General features: G+C 41.5%; 1 protein-coding gene across 1 annotated transcript; it reads left to right on the top strand.

Annotated features, from left to right (window-relative positions):
• The first annotated feature begins 718 nt into the window (after nucleotides 1-718).
• On the top strand, nucleotides 719-23,301 carry polr3b (polymerase (RNA) III (DNA directed) polypeptide B). The gene is made up of 28 exons (XM_061076289.1): nucleotides 719-845; nucleotides 1,097-1,129; nucleotides 1,782-1,838; nucleotides 1,987-2,051; nucleotides 2,182-2,257; nucleotides 2,369-2,469; nucleotides 2,679-2,770; nucleotides 2,909-3,026; nucleotides 3,735-3,843; nucleotides 4,658-4,780; nucleotides 7,428-7,544; nucleotides 7,629-7,766; nucleotides 9,809-9,970; nucleotides 10,664-10,864; nucleotides 12,064-12,226; nucleotides 13,322-13,475; nucleotides 13,585-13,659; nucleotides 13,811-13,909; nucleotides 14,016-14,143; nucleotides 15,237-15,446; nucleotides 15,557-15,715; nucleotides 16,564-16,681; nucleotides 17,060-17,202; nucleotides 19,488-19,591; nucleotides 21,316-21,482; nucleotides 22,081-22,194; nucleotides 22,322-22,495; nucleotides 22,961-23,301. The coding sequence occupies exons 1-28, from the start codon at nucleotides 774-776 to the stop codon at nucleotides 23,088-23,090; spliced, it is 3,402 nt and encodes a 1,133-aa protein (XP_060932272.1). The 5' UTR covers nucleotides 719-773; the 3' UTR covers nucleotides 23,091-23,301.
• Nucleotides 23,302-24,354: the final 1,053 nt, after the last annotated feature.

Here is a 24,354-nt window from a genome sequence, read left to right as displayed (position 1 = left end):
ACCTACATTACCAGTGTGGAAGCTGTTGTTGTTGTTGTTGTTGCACATGCTGGCAGTAATTAAACATACGTTGGTATTATAGCGTTTCACAATATTGTTGTGTCAACATATTTGCAGTATGTCAATGCTGTGAGTTCTTCAGTTATTTTCTTTATTTTGAATAATGAGTTCTGAAATTATTAATATCTCAAAACCTGGACAAATCCAACCATTTGCATGGTATTATACCAGTAGAGGAGAGTGAGAAAACATCTGTTAATTTATTTTATCTTAGTCCTGTATTTTTGCATTATGAGCCTTCCAAATCTGTTATTTTAAACTATTTTATCATTTGTTATTTATTATTTAAATCTCCAGTAAAATATCATATTCACATCTTTATCAAATACTTCAAAGTTAACCTGACTGGTGACTGAAATAATATGGGTAAACGTGGAATTTCCTACAAACTATAATCTACCAGTATCTAAACATCACAGTTTGTTTACCACCTCTGTTTGTTTTGCATTTTAACTGATGTGTATTTTCATGGACTTTAACCTCACACACAAACATTAAGGGACAATAAAGCAACTCCAGTGTTGATATCGTTATCTTCTCAGTGTCGGAGAATTAGCAAAAGGCGGAACACTTTCTTCGGTTCCGCCCGCACGGACGTTTTACAGCGTAGCACACGACATGGACGCATGCTGCAGCGACTTCCGGCAGCCTCCATCAACACAGTGTGTGTGAGCGGAGTTTGTGTGTGTGTCCGCTGAACAGGAGAAAGCAACATGGAGGTGTTAGGAGGAGAGTTCTGTGAGATGACTCCTCAGGAGCTGGCGGCTCCTGTCAACACGGTGGAGGTGAGTTCCGACCAGACACACACTCACAAGCTGAGACACACACAAGCTAACGTGGTGGAAATAGAGAGCAACACAACATGGACACACGTTCAGTACAGTGTGTGTGTTCGTGTAGTTAAACTTAGTCGGTGCAGATGACAGGAGACGTTTTGTCATTTGATCCTGAAACGAGCTTCGGGAATAAAAATGTGTCAAACAAAAACTTCAACTGTTTGACAACAACTGACTTACTGTGTTTTTCATTTTGACAGGAAAAATGGAAACTGTTACCAGCCTTCCTGAAGGTAACACACACACACACACACACACACACACACACACACACACACACACACACACACACACACACACACACACACACACACACACATACACAGACACACCAAACACGCACACACACACACATACACACCAAACACACACACACACACACACACACCTGCTTTTTACTAAACTCTATCCCCTGTCTGTAAAATAAATGTATAACCTCTGTGAAGACATAAGCAGTTATAATCATATTGATTGTTATGTGAAATAGGAAAACGTACAAGGTGATATGGCTTAAGTTATATAAAAATTAAATATATCAGTCGTTACTGATAATTACCACAATCAATTTATATTATTATTATGATTAGTAGTAGTAGTAGTAGTAGTATCAGTAGTACGTTTAAAGACAGACTTTTTGCTCCTGAGGGAAGGTTGTGGGTTTTTTACTCTTCTTTATGGAGAGAGATTGACAAACAAAAAAAGCTAAACATTAACAAGTCTGAAGCAGATCACTTAAATTGTTAAACCTCCTCACTGTTGTAGTGTATATAAAAAAATGATTTCCAGTGTTTTATCTCTAGTCGCTTTAAGGGTATTACATTATAGTTGCCCATTCAGCACTCATACAAACTGTATTTTATTTCACTGTGCGTAACTGTTTTCCAGGTGAAAGGTCTGGTGAAGCAGCACATTGACTCATTCAACTATTTCATCAATGTGGAGGTAAAAACGCCTGTGTCTGTCTCTGTGTGTGTGTGTGTGTGTGTGTGTGTTTGTGTGTGTCTGTGTGTGTGTGTGATTGTGTGTGTGCAGTCACAGCTGCCTCGGTGTCGTCTTGATTTCAATTCATCGTGAGTGTCTTTTTTTGCAGATCAAGAAAATAATGAAAGCAAATGAGAAAATCACAAGTGATGCTGATCCGATGTGGTACCTGAAGTAAGACCCACGTGAAACCTCTTTGTCTGATTTAACTAACTCACTGTTTCTCATTCAACACGGTCAACCTGCAGTCATACGTGTGTCCACTTAATCGTCAAAACTAAATATATAAACGTTTCTCTTCTAGATACCTCAATATCTATGTCGGGATGCCTGATGTAGAGGAAAGCTTCAACGTAACTCGACCAGTGTCACCTCACGAGGTCAGTTTACTATTAAGGTTTTCATGTTAAATCAATATAACTTGTTATTTTCAATTGTCAGAACATCGGGCTCTGTTGTGATGCAGCTCATCGTCCTGTATGTTTCCTCAGTGTCGTCTCAGGGACATGACGTACTCCGCTCCCATCACAGTGGACATAGAGTACACCCGCGGCAGTCAGAGAATCATCCGCAATGCCCTGCCCATCGGAAGGTAGCAGAGCTTTTCTTTGTTTGTTTGTTGTCTTTGTTTTGTTCCAGAGTGTCATTTCCTGCCACAGCAACTTCACCTCTGACCTCACTGGAAAGAAATCATGTTCACATTCAGTGATTTCAGTTTTTTCCTAAATGCCACTAACAAGCATCATCTCCTCACAGGTTTGTGTTAATTGTGTTGTAAAACTGACTGTGTGTTGTTCTCAGAATGCCGATCATGCTGCGGAGCTCCAACTGTGTTCTCACAGGAAAGACGCCCATGGAATATGCAAAACTCAACGAATGTCCTCTGGATCCAGGTACACAGTATGAATACAAACTATAAAAAAACATCCAGCTCACAAAAACATGAAAGAAAGAATAACAAATTAAAACAGCAACAGCACAAGTTATTTTTTCTGGTGTTTATTCACCGTGTTCACTGTGTCTCTTCACAGGAGGTTATTTCATTGTAAAAGGTCAAGAGAAGGTCATTCTGATTCAGGAGCAGCTGTCGAAGAATCGAATCATCGTGGATCAGGACAGGAAGGGAACAGTGGGAGCTTCAGTCACCAGGTACTGTGATTACATATCCTTATTTATTCAAGAGTGTGTACAGCCAATAATGAAACACACAACAACTACCAACAAACTCTTAAGTTCAAACCCTTTTTTCTTTATTTGCATTTTTTAAATACTTTGTGTTCCAAAAGTTAATTTATGGTTCTAATTAAAGAATCTTCCCGCAAACAAACAGTGTCTGATTAATTTCAGTGTTGCACATAGAAAACATGACAAACGAGTTACATCTCCTTCCTGTGTGTTGATTTTCAAAATGTGGAAACCTGCTTTGTCTACATCGAGGTTTAGTTGCTTCCTCTTACTATTTATTTAAATGTGCCTTTGACCATTGGCACGACTGTGTATGAAGTCACCTTCACACTTGTTCACAACACAAACAAAACAGGCAGTTACTCATAAACATATAATCCACAAATTCACTTCATGATTTTTGTTAATTTCTTGATATGAATAATTCTTGTTCATTTGACATTTGATTATTTAATTGTGCCCCATTAAGAGACACTGTTAAAGAGAAATGTTTAAATTTAATGGCGATTCTATCTTTAAAAAATGTCTCTAGACACATTTATCTCAGTTGCACATATTTACCTCTTTAGACAAAATTATTTCCTGAGTTTTGTGAAGCTGCTCCTTCTTTCTCAAAGTTTTCTTCATCTCCTCTAACGTCTGTTTCATTGTATCTTGTTCTTATAATTCCAGTTCCACTCACGAGAAGAAAAGCAGAACAAATATGATCGTTAAGCAAGGACGGTTCTACCTGAGACACAACACGCTGTCAGAGGACGCTCCCATCGCCATCATATTCAAGGTAGAAGGGATTTTCGACTTGAGTCTCTGACAGAGCTGATGCGTCCAGTAGAGGGCGCTACAGGACATTTAGATGATGTTAGATGAAGCTGTTTGTCATGATGACTTTCCACAGGCTGTATAATAGAGATCTGTGTTTGTTTCCAAATTAACTATCTGATCATCAATGTATCTTTAACTCTGCTTTACTGAATATCTAGATATTTCACACAGTATAAGTAATACATGGATTTGCTGCTAGGTCTAGTTTATCGTCACTGAGCAGTCGGAGATCAGTATTCAGTTGTTTTACGTCAGATTAATTTTCGCGTGTTGCTCTCTGCTCTCTTGTGAAAATGTCAGTGAGCCAGCTGGCATCATTAACTTCTGTCCATGTGAGGACAAATCTCTTCAAACATGTCAGCCTGTGAGCGTCGAGTGTTGGGAGCTGAAGTCGTTATCCACAGGACACAGTTTGCTCGCTCTGTTTGCCGTGTACTTGTATATCCTGGGTGACTTCTTCCAGATCCAGTGTGGGACACGGATAAGTTCCCACAGCCTCCCATTTCCATAAGCAAATGTCACGGAACCATATGACTCCCAGTTCACCCCTCGCTCCCTGTACACACACACACACACACATCTCTTACGTCTCCTGTCTCACTGCTCCTGCTCCAGGTGCAACATGTCTGAGCGTTTCACCTCCGCAGCGAGCTCTTATCTGGCCCCACATATTGAATATTAAAACAGTTATGCACTTGTCCACCATCTTGTCTCTCATCTTGCTTTCTATACAGTTTCAGTGCTCACTCTCTGTTTCCATGTCCTCCACACAGGGTATGGGTGTGGAGAGCGACCAGGAGATCGTGCAGATGATCGGCACAGAGGAGCACGTCATGGCCAGCTTCGGCGCCAGTCTGGAGGAGTGTCAGAAAGCTCAGATCTTCACGCAGACGCAGGTACATCAGTGATCCTACTGAGCCTACGGAGCTTTCATTCTCTTCTAATTTGGATTTACAAAGACGCTTCAGTTATTTAAACATAATGTTCAAACTATGTGTTTTTAAACAATAAAGGTCACAGACTGCAAATCGAACAAATAACAGGAAAACTATTTACATATAATATTTAAGACAAAAAGAGAAAAATTCAAACACAACAGCATAAACAGAACCATGACTTAATTTGGTTTTAATGTGTTGCTAAACAATCTAACCACTGAGGAAGGAGCTTTTAAAGTTTTTGAAGTAAAATTATGATTTCACATTTTTCACAACCTGAGCTGTGAAGTTTAATTGATGTCTTAGCGTTTAACACGGAGAGAGGGTTAAATAAGATTTGGGAAATTGACCAGTATTTGTTAAGAAATGTCGGGACATCTCGTCCTCTGCCGCTTTGAGTTTTCTTCCTTTGATAGAAAATAGTCACTAAAAGACTAATTCAACATTTTGGCAAATGCACTCATTTGCTTTTTTTAACTTTATGACGACTGTTCATTACTGTACAATAACAGCACAACATGCAGCCATTGACCACAAATAACAGGCTAATAGCTAGCTTAGCTTTGTCCAACAGTAAAATCAGCACATTGATTTGGATTGTAGCTGGTTGCCTGGCAACCTCACCCTGACAACAGGAGTCAGTAAGTCACATGACTTTGTGTCGAACCGCAACTTGTGTGTTTCCTCTGGTTTTTGTTCAGATCAAACAAACAAGATGTTACATGTTAATTAGGGAGCTTTCTTTATGCTAAGCTAAGCTCAGTAGTATTTAGCATAAATATGTGTAAGTGACTCGCTCAGCACTCATAAACTTATTTCCTAAAGCTAATGACATTTTAAAAAAAACGTGTTTATTATGATGATGTTAAGTTTTAAAAAGAAAAAATAATTCAAGCTGAATAAACTGAATTCAAAGTTAATTTGTAAATTTGGTAATTGTTTATAAATCAAAGCCTGTTCAGACCACAAAATCTGTAGAACAATAGTATTAAGTATTACACATAGTATTTACAGTATTATTCAGCCTTATATATAAATAAACAACGGTATCGAACACAGCCCTGATGTGTGCCTATTAACTTTGATGCCGATTAACTTTGATGCTGTGGACATGAGGGTATTTTCTTTGTCCCCCTGAGATCAGATGACTCAGGCTTTGTCTTATGAAGTTAAGTGATGGTTCTCACTCCTCTCGGTCACTGAGGAGGCCCACACGTTTTTCTTTGACATCTTCAGGTGAATGCGAGCGGCCAAATAAAGATTATGTCGTTAGAGGAGGAACCACTGATGCATTGATGAGGCCATATTTGCCTCCTAGTAACCAGTCGCTGTAGCTCTCGTGTTCGTCTGTCTGGGAGCAGCCATGATGTCTTTTCATGGTATTCATTGGGTCATTGTACTCTGCACAATGAGGCCTAAATCTATATAATTAAAGGCAGATAAGGCTGAAGAAACATTATCAGATTATCAGATGGTAAGTAATCTGCCTAAACCACATTTGTAAGTCATGTTTTTCTCCTAGTGATGTATAAATAGACACCATCAATATTTAGATAATTGTATATATATTTATATGTGTGTTGATAGATTATAGTTTTTTTTTTGTTTATTTAGAGTTGTGTATTTACATATTATTATTTCTATTTTCTATATGCTCTTTGGATCATGAAGGGCAGGGTGGGTGGTCTTTCAGAAAGTCTTCAGCCTCATTAACCTTTGACCTTTCCTATAGTTGTGTAGAGGGATCCAAAGGCACACTGACTCAGGTGTTAGTGTTGGTGTGTGTGTGTTTGTGTGCGTCCATGCAATGTGCATTATTTCCTTTGTGATTTACTTGACCTACCACAGTCCTCATACACACGTTTTCTGTTCTCTTCCTCTTGAAAATAAAAATAATTCCACATCCAAACATGAAACACACGTCTTGAAATGCAACTCTTGACTGTTGATGCCTTTTAAGGCTTCAGTCAAAAAAACAGTCAAAGTTGACAAACAGTGTCCTGGAGTCTGAGCCTCTGCCCATGTAACTTTAACATCTCCAGTTTGAATGGAACTGAGGAGCTTTGAGGCCTTTATGTCCTCCGCCAGCTCTTGCTCCTGTCACTTCTCTTTTGTCTCTTCTTAAAAACAAATTAAGGACACTTTTATACTTCAAAGTACTACTGTAATACTGTATAATGTATGAAACACTGCATAACGCATATTATGTAAACACTTCTTAACCTCACTTTCACTTTTCAAATGGTCATGGATGAGTGAAACCTTGTCACTGTTGTGCTCGATGCTGAGGACGACAATGATCCCACAACACCCCCAACCTCCATAGTGTTTAATTAGTAATTCAATGCATTAGCTTGTATCAGCTACTTAATAATTTATTTTTGTATATATTTGTAAAGGTTTTATACACAGCAGGTTGAGTTGGGTGGGCAGATTCTATTTTATGTTAGATTTTTGAAAAAGTTCAATATTTTAGAAAAAAGATTTGTTTAAAAATATAAATCTTTAAACGAAGGAAACATAAACGTTTGGTTATGATATCTGTTTTCGAGATTGACTTGTTCACTGCTCTCTGACCTCTGCTGTGTCTGCCCCATCATCTCAGGCTCTGAGGTACCTCGGGAATAAAGTGCGGAGACAGCGAATGTGGGGAGGCCCCAAGAAAACCAAGATGGAGGAGGCCAGAGAGCTTCTTGCATCTCTTATCCTCACACATGTGCCCGTACGTAAACACACAGACAGGAATCATGGGTAATCACACTCCGTGCATTACACAAACTATAATCACTGTGTGTTTTCTCTGCAGGTCAAAGAGTTTAACTTTCGGGCTAAGTGTATTTACCTGGCTGTGATGGTGAGGAGAGTGATTCTGGCCCAGGGCAACAAAAACAAGGTGGACGACAGAGATTACTATGGCAACAAACGTCTTGAGTTGGCGGGACAGGTACGTCTTCATGCACCCGTCCCATTTACAGCTCGTACACGACCCAATTTAACTTTTCTACTTAGTCTCCAACTAAACATTAGTCCCATTTAGGGTTGCAAAGGGGCGGAAAGTTTCCGGTAAATTTACGGAAACTTTCTGGAAACATTCCATGGGAAGTTAAGCTCGGGAATTTAAATAAAAAAAAATAAAAAATAGACGCTGAGCAATAAAAACATAATTTTAAACTCTATTTTAAAGATGGATGGAATGCAGCACACGCTGCACGTTGAATTTCAACCGCTGTGCATTGTGCATTCTTCCATCATAATAATTGCTGGGATAATTCCCAGCATCCTGCACACTACAGCAGGGCTATTGAGGCCTGCTGTAGTGTGCAGGACTAGTCAGGTAAGTTTCGATGATATTACTGGAGAAAATATATTAGCATGCTGATTGAGGATTGTTCATCTGTTCATCTAGCCTATTTCCATTTATTTATCCATCAAATATGAGTACAGACGATTCCAATTGTTTGGCTAACTATTTATATCTCTGGCATTGCATTAGTGTTTTTTTACAAACTTTTTTCTCATCTTATTCTACAGAACAATGCCACGTGCACTCATGTGTGGAGACATTTCACCCAATCCAATGTAGAAGGAAAGGCTGTGTACATTTGCAAATACTGTGCAGAGACCTATGTTAAGAATGCCACAACGATGCAGAAGCATTAAGTCAAGTGCCCAAAGTTTCTCAGGGCTCAAATCAGCCTATGACAAAATAAATGTTTATATTTATGTCTGTATATGACAAGGTTAACACAGTTAGTATAAATTACCCACAACATTTCCAGTTTATTCCCGTTAATTCCCGTTAATTCCCATGGCAAGTTTCCAACTTTGAATATTCCCGGAATTTTGCAACCCTAGTCCCATTAGGTTCCGTTTATTTGTTAATTTGTGAACTGATCAACAGGATTCTGTAAATGAGCCGAACTTCAGTTCTGATATTAAAGGCCCCCTGTTGTAGTGTTGTTTATTCATTTCCATGCAACTACCTTTTCTTCACCCGTAGAGCCCCCAGAGCACAACACACGCTTGACGCTCATTAATAATATACGTATAGAAATGTACCAATAATGCTCACACGCTTTAGTGCAAATGGATCACAGGAGCGGACCAGAGGACAGAAAGCTGTTCCAGCCCTGATCTCTCACCTGCATCTTTGTTCCAGCCTCCGTCTTTTAATAAGACTCTCATTATTTCCCCTCAGCTTTGTTTTTCCCTGTTTTGTTTTCGTCCCCCCTCCCCCTGTATTTCAGCCTGGCTTTGTCAGGAGAGAGATATGCAGTGGCACCAAAATCCGGAGGCTGTGGAAGCATGGGGATTTTTCAGCACCGTGACAATAGAACTGCTGCCTTGACTGGAGCGATTGAGCTAATCCGCAGGCCCGGCTCTGATAATGTAATTACTGCTGTCTTAAGGCCTTTAATTTCCCCCCCCCAACCTGCTCTGTAGAAGGAGCAGGAGATGGGAGGAGGGGGGGGCCCAGAGCCCTCTTTCAATAGGGGGCTTACACACTAACAACGCCAGCAATCTCCTCACTCTCCAATTATGGTTCCCTGACATTCAACTAATTGGCCTGGCTGCGCGACGGAAGCTTAATTTCTTTATTAATTTCAAGCAGAGCTGCCTGTTTGTTTTGATGTATGCTAATGCACAGGGTGGGTGGGGGTTGTGGGAGAGGTTGCCTCCTGTAGGCCTGGCAGAGGAGGACAGGGACCTGGGACGGAGGCCAGGTCAGGCTTATCAGTGAGCCGGCACACCTGGTTATTAAATCTGACTGTAAACGCACCTCAGCGCTGATTAGAGCTGTGAGCAGATGCAGGGACGCCAGGAGATCTGGGAGTCAGACTGTGTGAAGAAACAATGACATCTCAAACTCTGAGAGGATTGTCTCCCTCTGTGTTCAGTTTGGAGACTTGACGACTGACTAATATCTGTCAAACGTGTTTTTTTTACAAACAACGCTCTCCCTTTCTCTGTTGTTGCCTTTTCCAGCTGCTGTCTCTGCTGTTTGAAGATCTCTTCAAGAAGTTCAACTCCGAGCTGAAGAAAATCGCGGACCAGATCATTCCCAAGCAGAGAGCCGCTCAGTTTGACGTGGTGAAGCACATGCGGCAGGACCAGATCACCAACGGCATGGTCAATGCCATATCCACGGTGAGTGTGCGACACCCTGGATGTAATGAAATCATTAAACAGAGAGGATTTACTGTTCCCCTGGAGGAAGATGTTCAAATCCTTCTGCCACAAAACATCTGTCATTCTGAAGAATCTCTGCACACAGTCTCCCTCTCCCTCTCCCTCTCCCTCTCCCTCTCCCTCTCCCTCTCCCTCTCCCTCTCTCTCTATAGACAGCTCTGATGTGCAAAACAGTCATTTGATATTTTTCTGATTTATGTAAACAGTCATTAGTTACTTTAAAAAACCCAATCGTAAACTTTTAAAACTTAATGTAATGCTCAGTGGCTGAAAAACCTTACTTTCATTTTTAAAAACACTCAGTAGCAGTTGAGGTGAACACTCGTTCTTGAATATATTTTATCATTTTTCAACGTGTGAAGTAAATGATCTATACTCATACTTTACTTTATATACTACACTATACACATGTCAGAATGTAAAACATTATCTGACCTGAGACAACAACACTGTCATCACAGCAGCAGGATGTTAACAGATTCTCAAAAGTCAGCTGTGATCAAATAATGAAATAAAAAAGTGTTAAAATCACCAGCACACTCCTTTTAACCTAATTTTATATAGAAAACCTACATTTCCTGATTCATTGATTCTCTTTCTTCACGACAATGTATTAAGAAGTCATAACAGTGTTTTTTTGAATGTCCACAGGGAAACTGGTCTCTGAAGAGATTCAAGATGGACCGTCAGGGCGTCACTCAGGTCCTGTCTCGTCTCTCCTTCATCTCGGCTCTGGGCATGATGACCAGGATCTCCTCCCAGTTTGAGAAGACCAGGAAGGTCAGCGGCCCGCGCTCCCTGCAGCCGTCCCAGTGGGGCATGCTGTGTCCGTCTGACACGCCTGAGGGAGAGGTGAGTGTCGCTGCACACCTGACCTGTTCCTGCCGACCCAATGAAGGGGGGGCAGTAGTGGTCCCTCCACACTGTGCAGTTTGAAGCTGTCTGAGACGGTTGTCAGAGAGAAATAGTAAAACCTTTGGTCTTTAATCCAGTGGTTGTAATTCTCACTGGGTGCTGATTGAGAGGTTTGTTAACCACAGATATACTTCAGCAATGTTAGATAGTTTCAGAAGTAAAGGAACACATTGAGATTATTTTATATGGTTGAATATTGTGAGTTTAAAGAATGTGCTATATATTAAGCTATATATATTAGATCATAGATTTCGTCTCCTCTAAAACTTCAAGGGCAAACAACATAAGAGGAAGGAAAAACACACTGTCAGCCAGTTAGATGGGTTTTCCTTCCACTGTTTGTTTTGCTGCATAATGTGAATAGAAGTTTTGTACCTTGCCTCATCCGTGAACATGTTCTGTGTCTGAGTCACGTCAGGGAGACTTTCATAAGCAGTGGTGGTGAAAGACAAAAACTCCCATGATCCCCAGCTGCTCCGTGACATCATCAAGCCCTTTTTTTTTTTTTTGAACTTTATTGAAGAGAAACACAAACATTCCTTGACAACATCACAAATTATATAAGACAGACTGATTAGTGAAAGATAATAAATAAATAAATGGACAGTTAAGACATTCCATCGTACCACAGGATTCCCCTCAGTTAGAGAGGTATCCTGCAATAGGTAGCCACCTCCTCACAAAAACATCAGACCTTAATTGTAATTGAGCAGTTAAAGCCTCCATATCATACACCTCCCTCAGCTTCTGTTTCCACTGTGCCACTGTAGGTGGCTGTGGATTCAACCATTTCATTGTCACCATTTTCCTAGCAGTCATCAAGAATATATGTAACAAGTGCTCTTGGTCTCTTGTGTACATGCCTTCAGGAGTTAGATCGAAAAGAAACTGACTTGGGGCGAATAGTATATAAATTCCCAAAACTTTATCTATCTCGCTCTTTATCCCTTTCCAGAAAGGAGGCATCATTGGGCAATCCCAAAATATGTGTGAGTGGTCGATCATCAAGCTCTTTTGTTATTGTTTTGATAGAGAGACTCCTAACAGCTGAAGTTGCACTTTGAATGTAGAAGTTTTATTTAGAGTAAACCCACAGAGACGAAATGCTTTCAAACCTCGTTGTGCTGGTTGTGTAGGCCTGTGGTCTGGTGAAGAACTTGGCTCTGATGACCCACATCACCACGGACATGGAGGACGGCCCCATCGTCAAGCTGGCCTTCAACCTGGGGGTGGAGGACGTCAACCTGCTGTGCGGCGAGGAGCTCTCCTACCCGAGCGTCTTCCTCGTCTTCCTCAACGGTAAAACTCCTCCGCAGCCGCGCCGCCTAATAACTCCACAAACAGCGAGAGAATTAACACTGGATGCTTTTGCTTCAGATCACTTGAAAAGAAATTCTAATCCTCCCTGTTTGGAACGCGTTGCTTATGAACATGAATGAGGGGAAATATTCTGTTTAGTTTACCGACGGTAATTTTGTATTTTGCAGGGAGGCTGATAAGTCATTAATTTCATGGCAGCAGTAGGTATTATTTTTGAGTCAGAACTTGGCCCCTTAATTACTGTATATGTTTGTCTCACCGCTGATAACTGTCAAATTATATTAGCTGCCATACCATTTAATTAGTTGGTAGCAGCAGGTGTCAAAGCCCTTCAGAGTGTGTTCAGTGCGAATGTGCCCTCACACAGAGGCAGAGCACAGTGTCTCCTCTGTTCTCTGCTCGTTTGTCTGTCGGACTTGATATGAACAAACCCCTGCAGGCAGTTGGAGCTTTGCTTTCAGCGGCAGTGGAGGTTCAGAGTGCCCCACTGTATATGCACGCTGTGTCTCTCTTTCTTTCAGCTTTAAGTTTGTGGATGTGAGTTTTTCACACAGAACTTATCCCAAACGTTGAATCTGTTGAACCATTTGAAGTTCCCATAACCTGCTGTAGCTTGTTGGTTCATTGTCGATCAGAGGTGAAACAATTGACTAGAAAATGAATCGGCTGCAAGCAAAAATGCCAAATCTCAAATCTCAGAATTTGCTGCTATTCTGTGTTTAATATGAATATCTTTGTATTTCCGACTGCTGCTCAAACCATTTAAGAAATTTGATGATGTTAAATTGCACTGTAGGAAATGATGACGCATGTTTTTCACTCTGACCGCTTAGAGACAAGATGATTAACTGAGTTATGAAAGCTACAAATAGTTTCAACTTTACCTTAGACTCAAAATGGGAAAGACGAGCAGCAAACAAACACGACGTTACTCACTTCATGTTTGTCTCACCTGAGAAGAAAGTTGGATTATACCTTTAATCAAATTTAAATTATTTGTTGTGATAGTTGATAGATATATTTTTTTAGTCGTTCTTCTTTAAATCTGTGCTTGTGTCTGTATCTGGTCCACAGGTAACATTCTGGGTGTCATCAGAGACCATCATAAACTGGTCAACACCTTCAGGCTGATGCGTAGAGCAGGTTTCATCAACGAGTTTGTGTCCATCTCCACCAACTTGACCGACCGCTGCGTCTACATCTCGTCTGACGGAGGACGCCTCTGCAGGTGAGGATGACAATACACCTCCAAACTTAAGGCTTTAATAAGTACAACAGACTTTACCAATACAACTGGGTACAACAAATTATTTTGTTTTTCTATGTTTCCCCTTCAGGCCGTACATCATAGTGAAGAGGGGGCAGCCGATGGTGAAGAACAAACACATTGAAGACCTGACGCAGGGCTACAGGTGAGGCCAGGAGTCAGGGGAGCTACACGTTTTTGAGTGTAGATATTTGTTTGCCGATAATTGTGTATATTGAAATAGCAAATAGTCAAAATTAGTTTATATATAACTTTCTCTTTGAATAATTTCTGAAACACACTTTTCTATCCTCCAGAACCTTTGAGGATTTCCTGCACGAGGGTCTCGTGGAGTACCTGGATGTGAACGAGGAGAACGACTGTCAGATCGCCCTTTATGAACACATGATCTCCAAGTGAGTGACGCACAATGTTGCTGTTGTAAAAAAAGTGGAAAAGGATCCTTTTGGTCAACATGATGTGTTTATTACATCTCGTATTTGTTTCTTATTTTGTCTGCAGAGTCACAACCCACTTGGAGATCGAGCCCTTCACGTTGCTCGGGGTGTGTGCCGGCCTCATTCCCTACCCCCACCACAACCAGTCCCCCAGGAACACGTACCAGTGCGCTATGGGCAAACAGGCCATGGGTAAGACTGAGCTGAGCAGGTAGCTTCAGTGAGCGGGCAGGTCATTGAAAAGTGAAGATCTCCAATCCCTCCTCAAACATCCTCCACACAGCTGCACCTCTTTGCATGCACTCACACACACAAACACTTACAGTAATTTAATCTCACATGAACACCGTTCTTAAGCCTTTTAAATCTGCCGGTTCAGAGTTTAGCATTTTTATTTGCACAAGTTAAAATCATACAAAAGGACATTAGAATAACAAACAACATAGATACAAGCAGCCTGCTGATTCGTCTCCCCCAAAACTCTGCTCCTGCTCTACCTCTTGTCACAATACATTTGTATGTGTGATTGAGTGTTTTTCGTGTGTGTGTGTGTGTGTGTGTGTGTGTGTGTGTGTGTCTGTGTGTGTGTGTGTGTGTGCGTGCGCGTTTGGACATCAAACATTGGGCGCTTGCGTAGGTTCTCTATTGTGCGTGTGTGTGCGGAGGCCCTTTCCCTGCCAGTCACCCAGAGTGTCATTAGCAATTCATTGTGTCTGCTCTGGCTGTGCTCGGGGGGTCAGTGTGCTCAGCTGCGAAAGACCACAGAGTGCGCACCCGCAGCTCCTTGGTAACCAAAACTTCCCCAAACGGCATCGCTACCATTCGTAAGAACCTCTGTCACCCCCATCCCACTGCTTTACCTCGGTCCGTCCCTTCCTCCCCTCCCCCCGTCCTTACAAAAACACAGACTGGAACTATATTTGGCACAATATCCTCTGCCTTGTCTTTTTTGTGTGGACGGCCCTATACATGTGCAAATCTGGTTGTGTGGCCCGGGCCTATTATCACAGACTCGGTGCTTGTAGCCTGATTGTGAAGTAATAGCATCTGACAAATGTCAAGGCTTCCATGGAGGCTGGGCTTTATGTCATAACTGGCTTGTTCCTCCTCTGTGTCGCTCTGTGATAACCAGGCATGGCCCTGAACAGGAGGATTAATCACCTCTAATAACTAATCTATAGACAATCAATTTAAAATGTGCAGTGAAACACTAAAATTTTGTTTTGAATATAATTTTTCACCAAACATTGCCGATTATATATCCATCTGTGTCTCCTCTGTCCAGGCACTATTGGCTATAATCAGAGGAACCGTATCGACACTCTGATGTATCTGCTGGCGTATCCTCAGAGACCGATGGTCAAAACAAAAACCATTGAGCTCATCGACTTTGAGAAGCTTCCTGCTGGTCAGAACGCCACCGTGGCTGTGATGAGCTACAGCGGCTACGACATTGAAGACGCTCTGATCCTTAACAAAGCTTCACTCGACAGAGGTGAGTCCCACCGGAGTTAACAAGAGCTCATCCTCATAAGACTCTGCCTAAAATTGAGTGCAGTAGAAAAGGCTATTACAACCTATGTAATGTGTGTGTTATGCTTCCAGGGTTTGGCCGCTGCCTCGTCTATAAAAACGCCAAGTGTACGCTGCGGCGTTACACCAACCAGACCTTCGACAAGGTGATGGGCCCGATGCTGGATGCTGCCACACGAAAGCCCATCTGGAGGCACAACATCCTGGATGCTGATGGCATCTGCTCCCCTGGTGAGTAGCAACAGGACCAGGAGAAGACCAGCATGCTTTGCTGCTCCTCTCGTCAGACACCACTGCTCCAGTAAATTAGATGAATCATTAAATCTTTAAATATCAAGGATCATTTAATGTGCTGTGTTTTACTTTGGCTTTTTACTGTTTTATGAGCAGTGTGGCAGTATGAACTCACTTAGTATTATGTAATCTAATAATTGAGAGTTGGACATAATAATAAATAGACTGAAGTCCTCAGTTACAGCATTAGTATTAGCTGCTTTTTAAATCGCAGCTTCATTTTGTGATACCACGACCCAGTAAAGACACTCAGGCTGCAGACAGTCAACATTACTTCAGAATAAACATTCAAGCAACAGTTACGTTGTGAATCGGATACAGCTTTGCATGTCAGAGATGCACTGGAAAAAGTAAAAAAATTTACAATTATGAGCTGCACTGAGTTTGTGTGACACCGTCCCTCACACACATTGTTATTCCCGGTTTTCCCTATAACTATAGTCATGTGTAGTGTAAAAAATCAGCTCAATCAATGTGACCACCCCTTCTCAACCCAAATATCTACATTTTTGTCCAGACCCTGCCCAGCCTGTGTGGTCTGAGCCTGGGTCGGGGGGTATCCACACTCTGTTGGTGTACATCAGTCACCTGTTGCCATTCAGAGCTTGATCCACATTTCAGAGCTCTGCACTGAGGGGGGGCAAAGGAGGGCAGAACCCGCACCTGCCCGAGACGCGGGGGTCTCAGTTCATCTCAAAGAGCACACAACAACAACCGTTAGTCCAAGTGGGCTGCCGTACCAACGTCGCTTTTCTAATCTGTGATCGCCCTTCTGTTTGCCACAGGTGAGAAAGTGGAGAACAAACAGGTGTTGGTAAACAAGTCAATGCCAACTGTCACTCAGACACCACTGGAGGGCAGTAACCAGCCAGGCCAGCCCCAGTACAGAGACGTGCCCGTCGGGTGAGTGCACGTTTGCTCCCACCACCACCCACACACTTACACAGCCCCCCCTACAAGTTCACTGTGATCTCAGCCTGCGTCAGCTCGCTGTGGACCCACCTGTAACTACACCTGTTACTACACTTGTTACTACGCCTGTTACTATACCTGTTACTACGCCTGTTACTACACCTGTTATTACACCTGTTACTACACCTGTTACTACACTTCTTACTACACCTGTAACTACACTTGTTACTACGCCTGTTACTATACCTGTTACTACGCCTGTTACTACACCTGTTATTACGCCTGTTATTACACCTGTTACACCTGCCGTCACCTAACTGTTTGCAGACATGAAGAATAACATGATTTTGGCGTTCTATTTGTTTGCAGCTATAAGGGCTCAACAGACTCGTACATCGAGAAGGTCATGATCTCATCCAACGCCGAAGATGCCTTCCTCATCAAGATCCTGCTGAGGCAGACCAGGAGACCGGAGATAGGAGACAAATTCAGCAGTCGTCACGGACAGAAAGGTGCCACCCTCAGCACGGTCACTCTGTCTTCTCTCTTAAACAACCTCCAGTGTCTTGAACTCAAAACTGAATTTGCACAAAACAGAAAACTGCGTAAACTTTCTATTCATTTCAAGGCCAAATTTGAATTTGTCATGAAAGATTGTAAATGACCGGACCAAGAAAAGACTCCTCGGCCGTCTCTGTGTCGGAGCATTTGTTGAGTCAAGTCCCAGTGGCTGTTGCTCTGTCACTGCCCCCCTGTCCTCATCTCTCAAGAGCTCTTTTCAATTAATTGGCTCTTTGTCCTGTGCCAGACTATGTAAATTTATTACACCACAGCAGTATTCTGCTGCTGCTGGGGCGAAAAAAGTGTTTACAACCTCCATTGTTTTGCTGCACCTCCCCTATAGAGGGCTTGTATGATGTTTTAATCAAAAAGCTAACTGGCGCCATGCATAATTTACTCTCTTCATTAACGCCACGGCCACTGGGCGGTCAGCTCAGGATGGGACAATGTCCTCTGTCTCAGATAATGACGGAGGGAGAGGGGTCGCCGCTGGGTTAGCAGGAGATCTGGATGGAGAGGCCCAGATGTGTAAATGATATATGGCCACTTTTTAATCAGATTTCACTGCACATGCGTTCACACCAACTTTAGAAAACAGACAATTTGTAAAAGCCTGCATTTTTATTCCAGTGGGTTTTTTATTCTACATCAAAATACACATTTTCTTTCTTGTCAAATGTTTTAAAACAGAATCTGGAACTAATCCTAAATCAGGGTTTAATTATTTAATTAGAAGTGAATTTAGCGATAGATCAACTCATGACCAGTCTCATAAGTCCTGGTCAGCAGAGCAGAATAAGTTAATTATTTACTGGTCTCACACACACACACACACACACACACACACAGCTGTGGAGGTGGGGGAGGAGGTGGAGAGGTTGTCAGTAGTAGGGCCCCATTGTGCGAGCCTCCAGCGTGGAGCTGTGTGAGCTGTGATGGAGGGCTCTGAACCCTCGCTGTTGTCTTGCCTTTCTCTGCTGATTTCATGCCTCTTTTATCATTCACTTTCACACAAAACAAACAACACCAAGGATGTCTGCTATGGGAACTAGTGTCTCTCTCTCCCTCTCTCTCTCTCTCCCTCTCTCTCAATCGTTCCCTTCACCTTCTCCTCCTCCGTTTTTCACTTTATTTCCTCCTCTTTCACTTCACTTTTAGCCTGATCCTCAAACTTTTCTCTCAACTGCCTTTTCTTTCCTTTTATTTTGCCCCTTTCTCCTTCTCCTCTGGCCCTGTCGCACTCGCCTTTTTCTCTTTTCTTTCCACCCTCTTCCTGCTGTTGGATGACTTTCCAGCAAGTCGTTGCACTTGTTCCCAGTCAACATCCTGTTGCAGCGTCCTATAATGGCATCAGCAGTCCGCACCGTGTTGTGTCGCTGACTTGTGGACTAATAGTGAATTTTATCCACGTGCTCGAATTCAATTTCTCCTCTCCAGTTGATCCCCTCCACTTCCTCTGAGTTGAACAGAAAGTCATGGATGTGTAATCCCGGTCTCCCTGTCGCACTAAGCACCTTTCTCCACTTCCTGCTCTCCTTCTCTTCTCCCCTCTTTCTCTTTTTTCATTTGCAAATGGGCCTACAATCTGTTTACCCTGGCCTGGGAAGAGTGCTTCGGCCCCTCGGCAAACATTTGCACTCGCACTTAAACTCCTGGCTACCAGGGCGCCTGTCCCCCACGTCATGTGAATCAAAAGAAGACCCTGTCTGTCCACATGAGTATGGAAATGTGATGCTCCGCCAGAGGTCCTCAGCTTCCAGCAGCAATACACAACCACAACAACAGTTTTACCAGAAGTGCGAGAGTTTTTTTAGTGAGAAGTGGGAGGACACTTCAATTAAGAAATAAATCTGGTTTTAATGGTTTGATATCGCTGCAGCTAATATATTTTTTCTTTTCTTTAATCTCTTGATTATTTGATTTATCTGTAAATAATATATAAAAATGCTTATCACCTCCAAAATCTAATTATCACACATAAGAAGCTACAACCAAGAGGATCTGTTTGGGGACAGCTTAAACAGTTAAATATTGTACTACTGTTTTTGTTTGTCTATTGATTCCCTGATTAATTAATGGACATTTATTTTAACACTACTAGGAAAAAAATCTATTTAAATGGCTCTTTGTGCTTCATCTGCAATTTCTGTGAAGGGGCAGTCACATGATTGTTTGTACAAACGTGCATTAACAGCAATCTGTGTGTGCGTGTGTGTGTTTGTGTTTGTGTGTTCAGGTGTTTGTGGACTCATCGTCCCACAGGAGGACATGCCGTTCTGTGACACGGGCATCTGTCCAGATATCATCATGAACCCTCATGGGTATCCCTCCAGGATGACGGTACGACTCCTCTCAGCTGAAAGACATATGTTATAGGAATCAACAATCTGTTATTACTAATTAATTTGCATGGTATTTTTCCACTTCCTCAGAAAATATCAGAAAATATTTAAAACACCTATCAACACCTTTTTATGTCTGTTCAATTGTTTAAAAACCAGATGAATCCAGATTACTGTCATATATAAGAGAAAGAAACCGTGTTTAAATGTGGGCAGTTTTCCAACTTTGGCATTTTGGCTAAAAAAGTGATTTAAACAGATAATTATCAAAATAATTGCTGATTCATTTTCAGTTTCACATAATCATTTAATCTCGAAAATTTGTGTGAAATTTATCAAGAAATCAAAAACTATTATTTTTAGTATAAAGGTTTTAATTTGACTTTTAACCATGAACCTGTTCACAGTTGTTATAGTGAATTCTTTTTGGCTGCAGCTCCGACTGAAACCACCTCAGTCTCCTGTGTTGACCGTCGCTCTTCATAAGTTTGTGTCGGCTCTTCTGAGACAAAACCCTCATTATCCCACTCGTCTCCTCTGGGTTATCATTGGCTTCCAGAGCACACGTCCATTGACGCTATTAAGCAGCAATCTTACTGGTCACAAACAGATATTTGTTGCTGCCAGGGAAGCTGGCTCCCGTCGCAGCGTGTGGATGTTTTATCAAACACGCACAGTACATGATGGTGCTGAATATGAATGACATGGAACTTGGCCCCTGTATCTGGCGGCTTTTTGTCCTTTTACACTATAAAAAACGTGCAGGATCTTTACTGCTGAAGTTGTCAGTGCCAGTGTGTTTGCAGGCAGCGGTTGTCATGGCTAAGGCTCAGAAATGTTTGGCTCGGGAGGATGTTTCTGTGGCCTGAGAGTGAAATGAGAGTAGGTGTTTCCTTTTATGTAACGGGGTCAGGGGTCCTCCGGGTGTGACCCCAGAGGAATTGTTGAAATCAGTCATCCTTGGACTGCTGGTCCCACCCCGATGGGTACATGTGTATTCTAAGCTCACCATCTATATCAATATCCTGTGACAGGGAGGATGTAAATTAGGTGAAAGTGGTCTCAGACTTGAGACTGTACAGTACATTCAGAAAGACCCCATTATCTTTTTCACATTCTGTTATGTTGCATTCTCATGCTAAAATACAAGTTATCACCCAGACTACACTCAATGTCCCATCATGAAAAAACTAATTAAAAAAAACAACAATAAAACAAATGTCAGACATTTATTGTGAAGGAACACTTGCTTGTGTCCTTGGGCAGTGATTACAGTCTTGAGTCTTCTTGGGAAAGTTTTGCTCTCTTGGATTTGGGGATTTCTTCTCTGCAGATCCTGTGAAGCTACTCAGGTTGGATATTTATTTTCACGTCTCTCCAGAGATGTTAGATTGACATTCAGAGAGTTTCAGTGAATTCTGAGACATTGTCTTGTGCTGAACCTTCAGAAATGTTTGTGTCTCATCCCAATCCGGTGTTTGAGCCCTGCAGGCAGCTCCCTCATCCTCATGACTTGGTTTTTCCTCTGGTATTTATTTCCAGCTGGGAAATCTTTTATATATAGACTCTTGTGTAATTTTCCAAATCATGTCCTCAATTCAGTTTACGAAGCTGTAATCAAACCAATGTGAAGAAACATCATGGGAGACACCTGAGCCAAGTTTCAAGCATCACAGCAAAGTGTCTGAAAGCTGTTTGTTGGATTTCCTCTGATCGTGTCAGGTGGGGAAGTTGATCGAGCTGTTGGCTGGGAAAGCCGGAGTCTTAGACGGACGGTTCCACTACGGCACGGCCTTCGGCGGCAGCAAGGTGAAGGACGTGTGTGAGGATCTCGTACGTTACGGATACAACTACCAGGGAAAAGACTACGTCACCTCAGGAATCACTGGGTAATAAACAGTTTCCTCTCATTAACCACAGATATTTCCACTTACTGCTTAACATTCTCTAAAGTATGAGTCCTTTTAGATTGTGAGATGTTTCTCTGTGGCTAATTAGTATTTATTCAGCACGTGATGCAGAAAGGAACATATTAGTATATATAAATATATATATAAGTTTCTCTGAACAATGTCATGATTTCATGTTATTCTTCCTCGTCTTCAAGGACACACAGATGAGTCTGCGCTGATCTTTAAGTGATCTTTTCTATAATCAAACAGCACATTAAAATATACCTTCATGAATATTCATAGTTAAAATTTAGTGTTTTTCCAGCAGCCCCTGCTCTCACAAGACAATAAAACATCTGTGATTAATGAGTTATTCTTTTGTCTGTAAAAAAAACAACCAAACAACACATCCATCAATGATCATTTTACAAGAAAAACAGAAGCAGTCATCCCTTGTATTTCATACATGTATGTAACCTGTAAACATGTGGATTTTACATTTGATTTTTTATCTGACACTAAACTGCATCCTAATGAAATGTATTCTGTAAAGTAGTGTTAGTTAAATATTAATGATCTTTGTGTTTTTCCCCAGAGAACCACTGGAGGCTTACATCTACTATGGGCCGGTGTATTATCAGAAACTAAAGCACATGGTCCTAGACAAGATGCATGCCAGGGCCCGAGGCCCCAGGGCCGTCCTCACCAGGTAAAGTCAACCATACGGGAATTTAACCCACATTTCGCTGACTCCTGATAGAAATACAATGTTCTTTTCAGAGCAGGTGGAATAACAACCTACATTCCTCTGTTTCCTCCGTCCTTCTCACCGACAGGCAGCCGACAGAGGGCCGCTCCAGGGACGGAGGTCTGAGACTGGGCGAGATGGAGCGCGACTGTTTGATCGGCTACGGAGCGAGCATGTTACTGCTGGAGCGGCTCATGATCTCCAGTGACGCCTTCGAGGTGGACGTGTGCGGACAGTGCGGCCTGCTGGGATACTCTGGCTGGTAAGCAACCCACATACACTGGTCATCTTATAATGGGAACTAGAAATCTCAACAATGAACATTAGGGCTTCTGTCATTTACTCATGACAACTCACCTGATCCATGTGTTCTCATTGGCTACTGAATCTGCTCCTTTTAACATTTAAACCTAAGGATCTAAGCTTGTGGATTCAGATTCATCAGCGAAAGCTTTTCCGATGTGTTCTGACGACCTGTCGCCTTTTTAAAATTAAAATAAAATTATTTTCATGTTTTCAGGTCACATACTTTTTGCTTCCTCTCCTTGAAGTGGCAGGCAGCATAATAAGTGATTTTGCTTACATTTGAATAGTTAAAGTGTGTTAAATATGATAAAATAGGATCTTTTAGCACATCTCACAGTGCAGCCATTGTTGAGCAGCCTGGATGATGAAGACCCATATCTTCTGGTTTGTGTCCAGTCTAATTCTCGGTCTCTGTTCCCAGGTGTCACTACTGTAAGTCGTCCTGCCACGTTTCCTCCCTGCGGATCCCGTACGCCTGCAAGCTGCTGTTCCAGGAGATGCAGTCCATGAACATCATCCCTCGACTCAAACTGGCCCGTTACAACGAGTGAAAAGGCGAGGGACAGAAACACGGTGTATGTGAGTGAAAGAGTCAGATTTGTTATTGACAAAGTCTGAAACACGGTTTATTTGTAAAAAGCTTTTTTTGAACGAGCAGCAAGAAACAGGCTGACGATTTTTTGTTTTCTACAAAATGTTTGACCTGTGACTCATTTCTGTTGATACCTTCTCACCATTCTACTCTTTGTATATGTAAGTAATAAACACAGAAAATATTTCAAATCAGCCGCTGTGTCTCGTACATTCTAATTATTTTCAACTCAACATATTCTATTTAATGACAAATAGGTAAATAGGATATTTTAAAGGAGTTATTAAACATGGATAATAACTCAATGGAAAAACTGCAGATGTTTCTTTTGCATCCTTAAGCTCTAAAAAATATGGGCTGCATTCTTTGTTAGTCTGTTGAAAGATTTACAAACCAACAAGTGTTCCGGATTGTTGAGTAAGTTTTTAAACTTCAGAAAGCCACTGGTGTTCAAATCAGAGACCTGAAACTTTCTTACTTTTATCACAGTGGTTGTATCTAGTTTTATGTTCTGGCTGCTTCCTGATGGCTTGTGCGAACGTCCAGGTTTGATTTCTGCTGAGGACGTTTGTCTCATGTGATGACGTCACATCTACAGAGATCCAAATTGTGAGACGCTCAGCTGACAAGTGATTGTATTATAATTTCCACCCCAGAAAACAAACAAGGAGCAAACATTGGCCAAAAACAATAATGTGAATTTAATTTTATTAACATCACATATAATATAAATCAACTTCACTTAATATTTACAAACCCGACAGTGGTGAAAGTTCAAACCAAATCATTCACATGTTCAGGACAAAAACTCAAGTTGCAAATGTTTTCTTCTTTTTTTCAAGCCTGCTTTAAATTAGTCTTTTATTATCGCCTTGATGAATTGATTAATTTATTTGGTCCATAAAAATGTCAAAAGAATCTGGCAGAATGACCTTTTTTAATTTAATTTCATCAAATGTCTTGTTTTTCCTGATCGTTAAATATTTTCAGCGTTCACATTTGATATTTCTTCTCAAAACCAAATCAAACAATGACATTATGTTGCAAATTAATTTATTAAATAAATAATAATTTATGAAAAAACAAAAACATTTAATTATCTTTAAGTCCATGATGGACTGATGTAATGTGCAGACATATTTGCTGCTTGATGTAACAACATCCATCAGAAACTAACCATCTGCTTATAACCCGGTTCGAATGAGTTTTATTTGTGTTTATTA

The sequence above is a fragment of the Limanda limanda genome, chromosome 8, assembly GCF_963576545.1.
Source record: "Limanda limanda chromosome 8, fLimLim1.1, whole genome shotgun sequence".
NCBI lineage: Eukaryota > Metazoa > Chordata > Actinopteri > Pleuronectiformes > Pleuronectidae > Limanda > Limanda limanda.
Note: the sequence above shows the minus strand (reverse complement) of the source record. Positions and strands in the feature narration are given on the sequence as shown.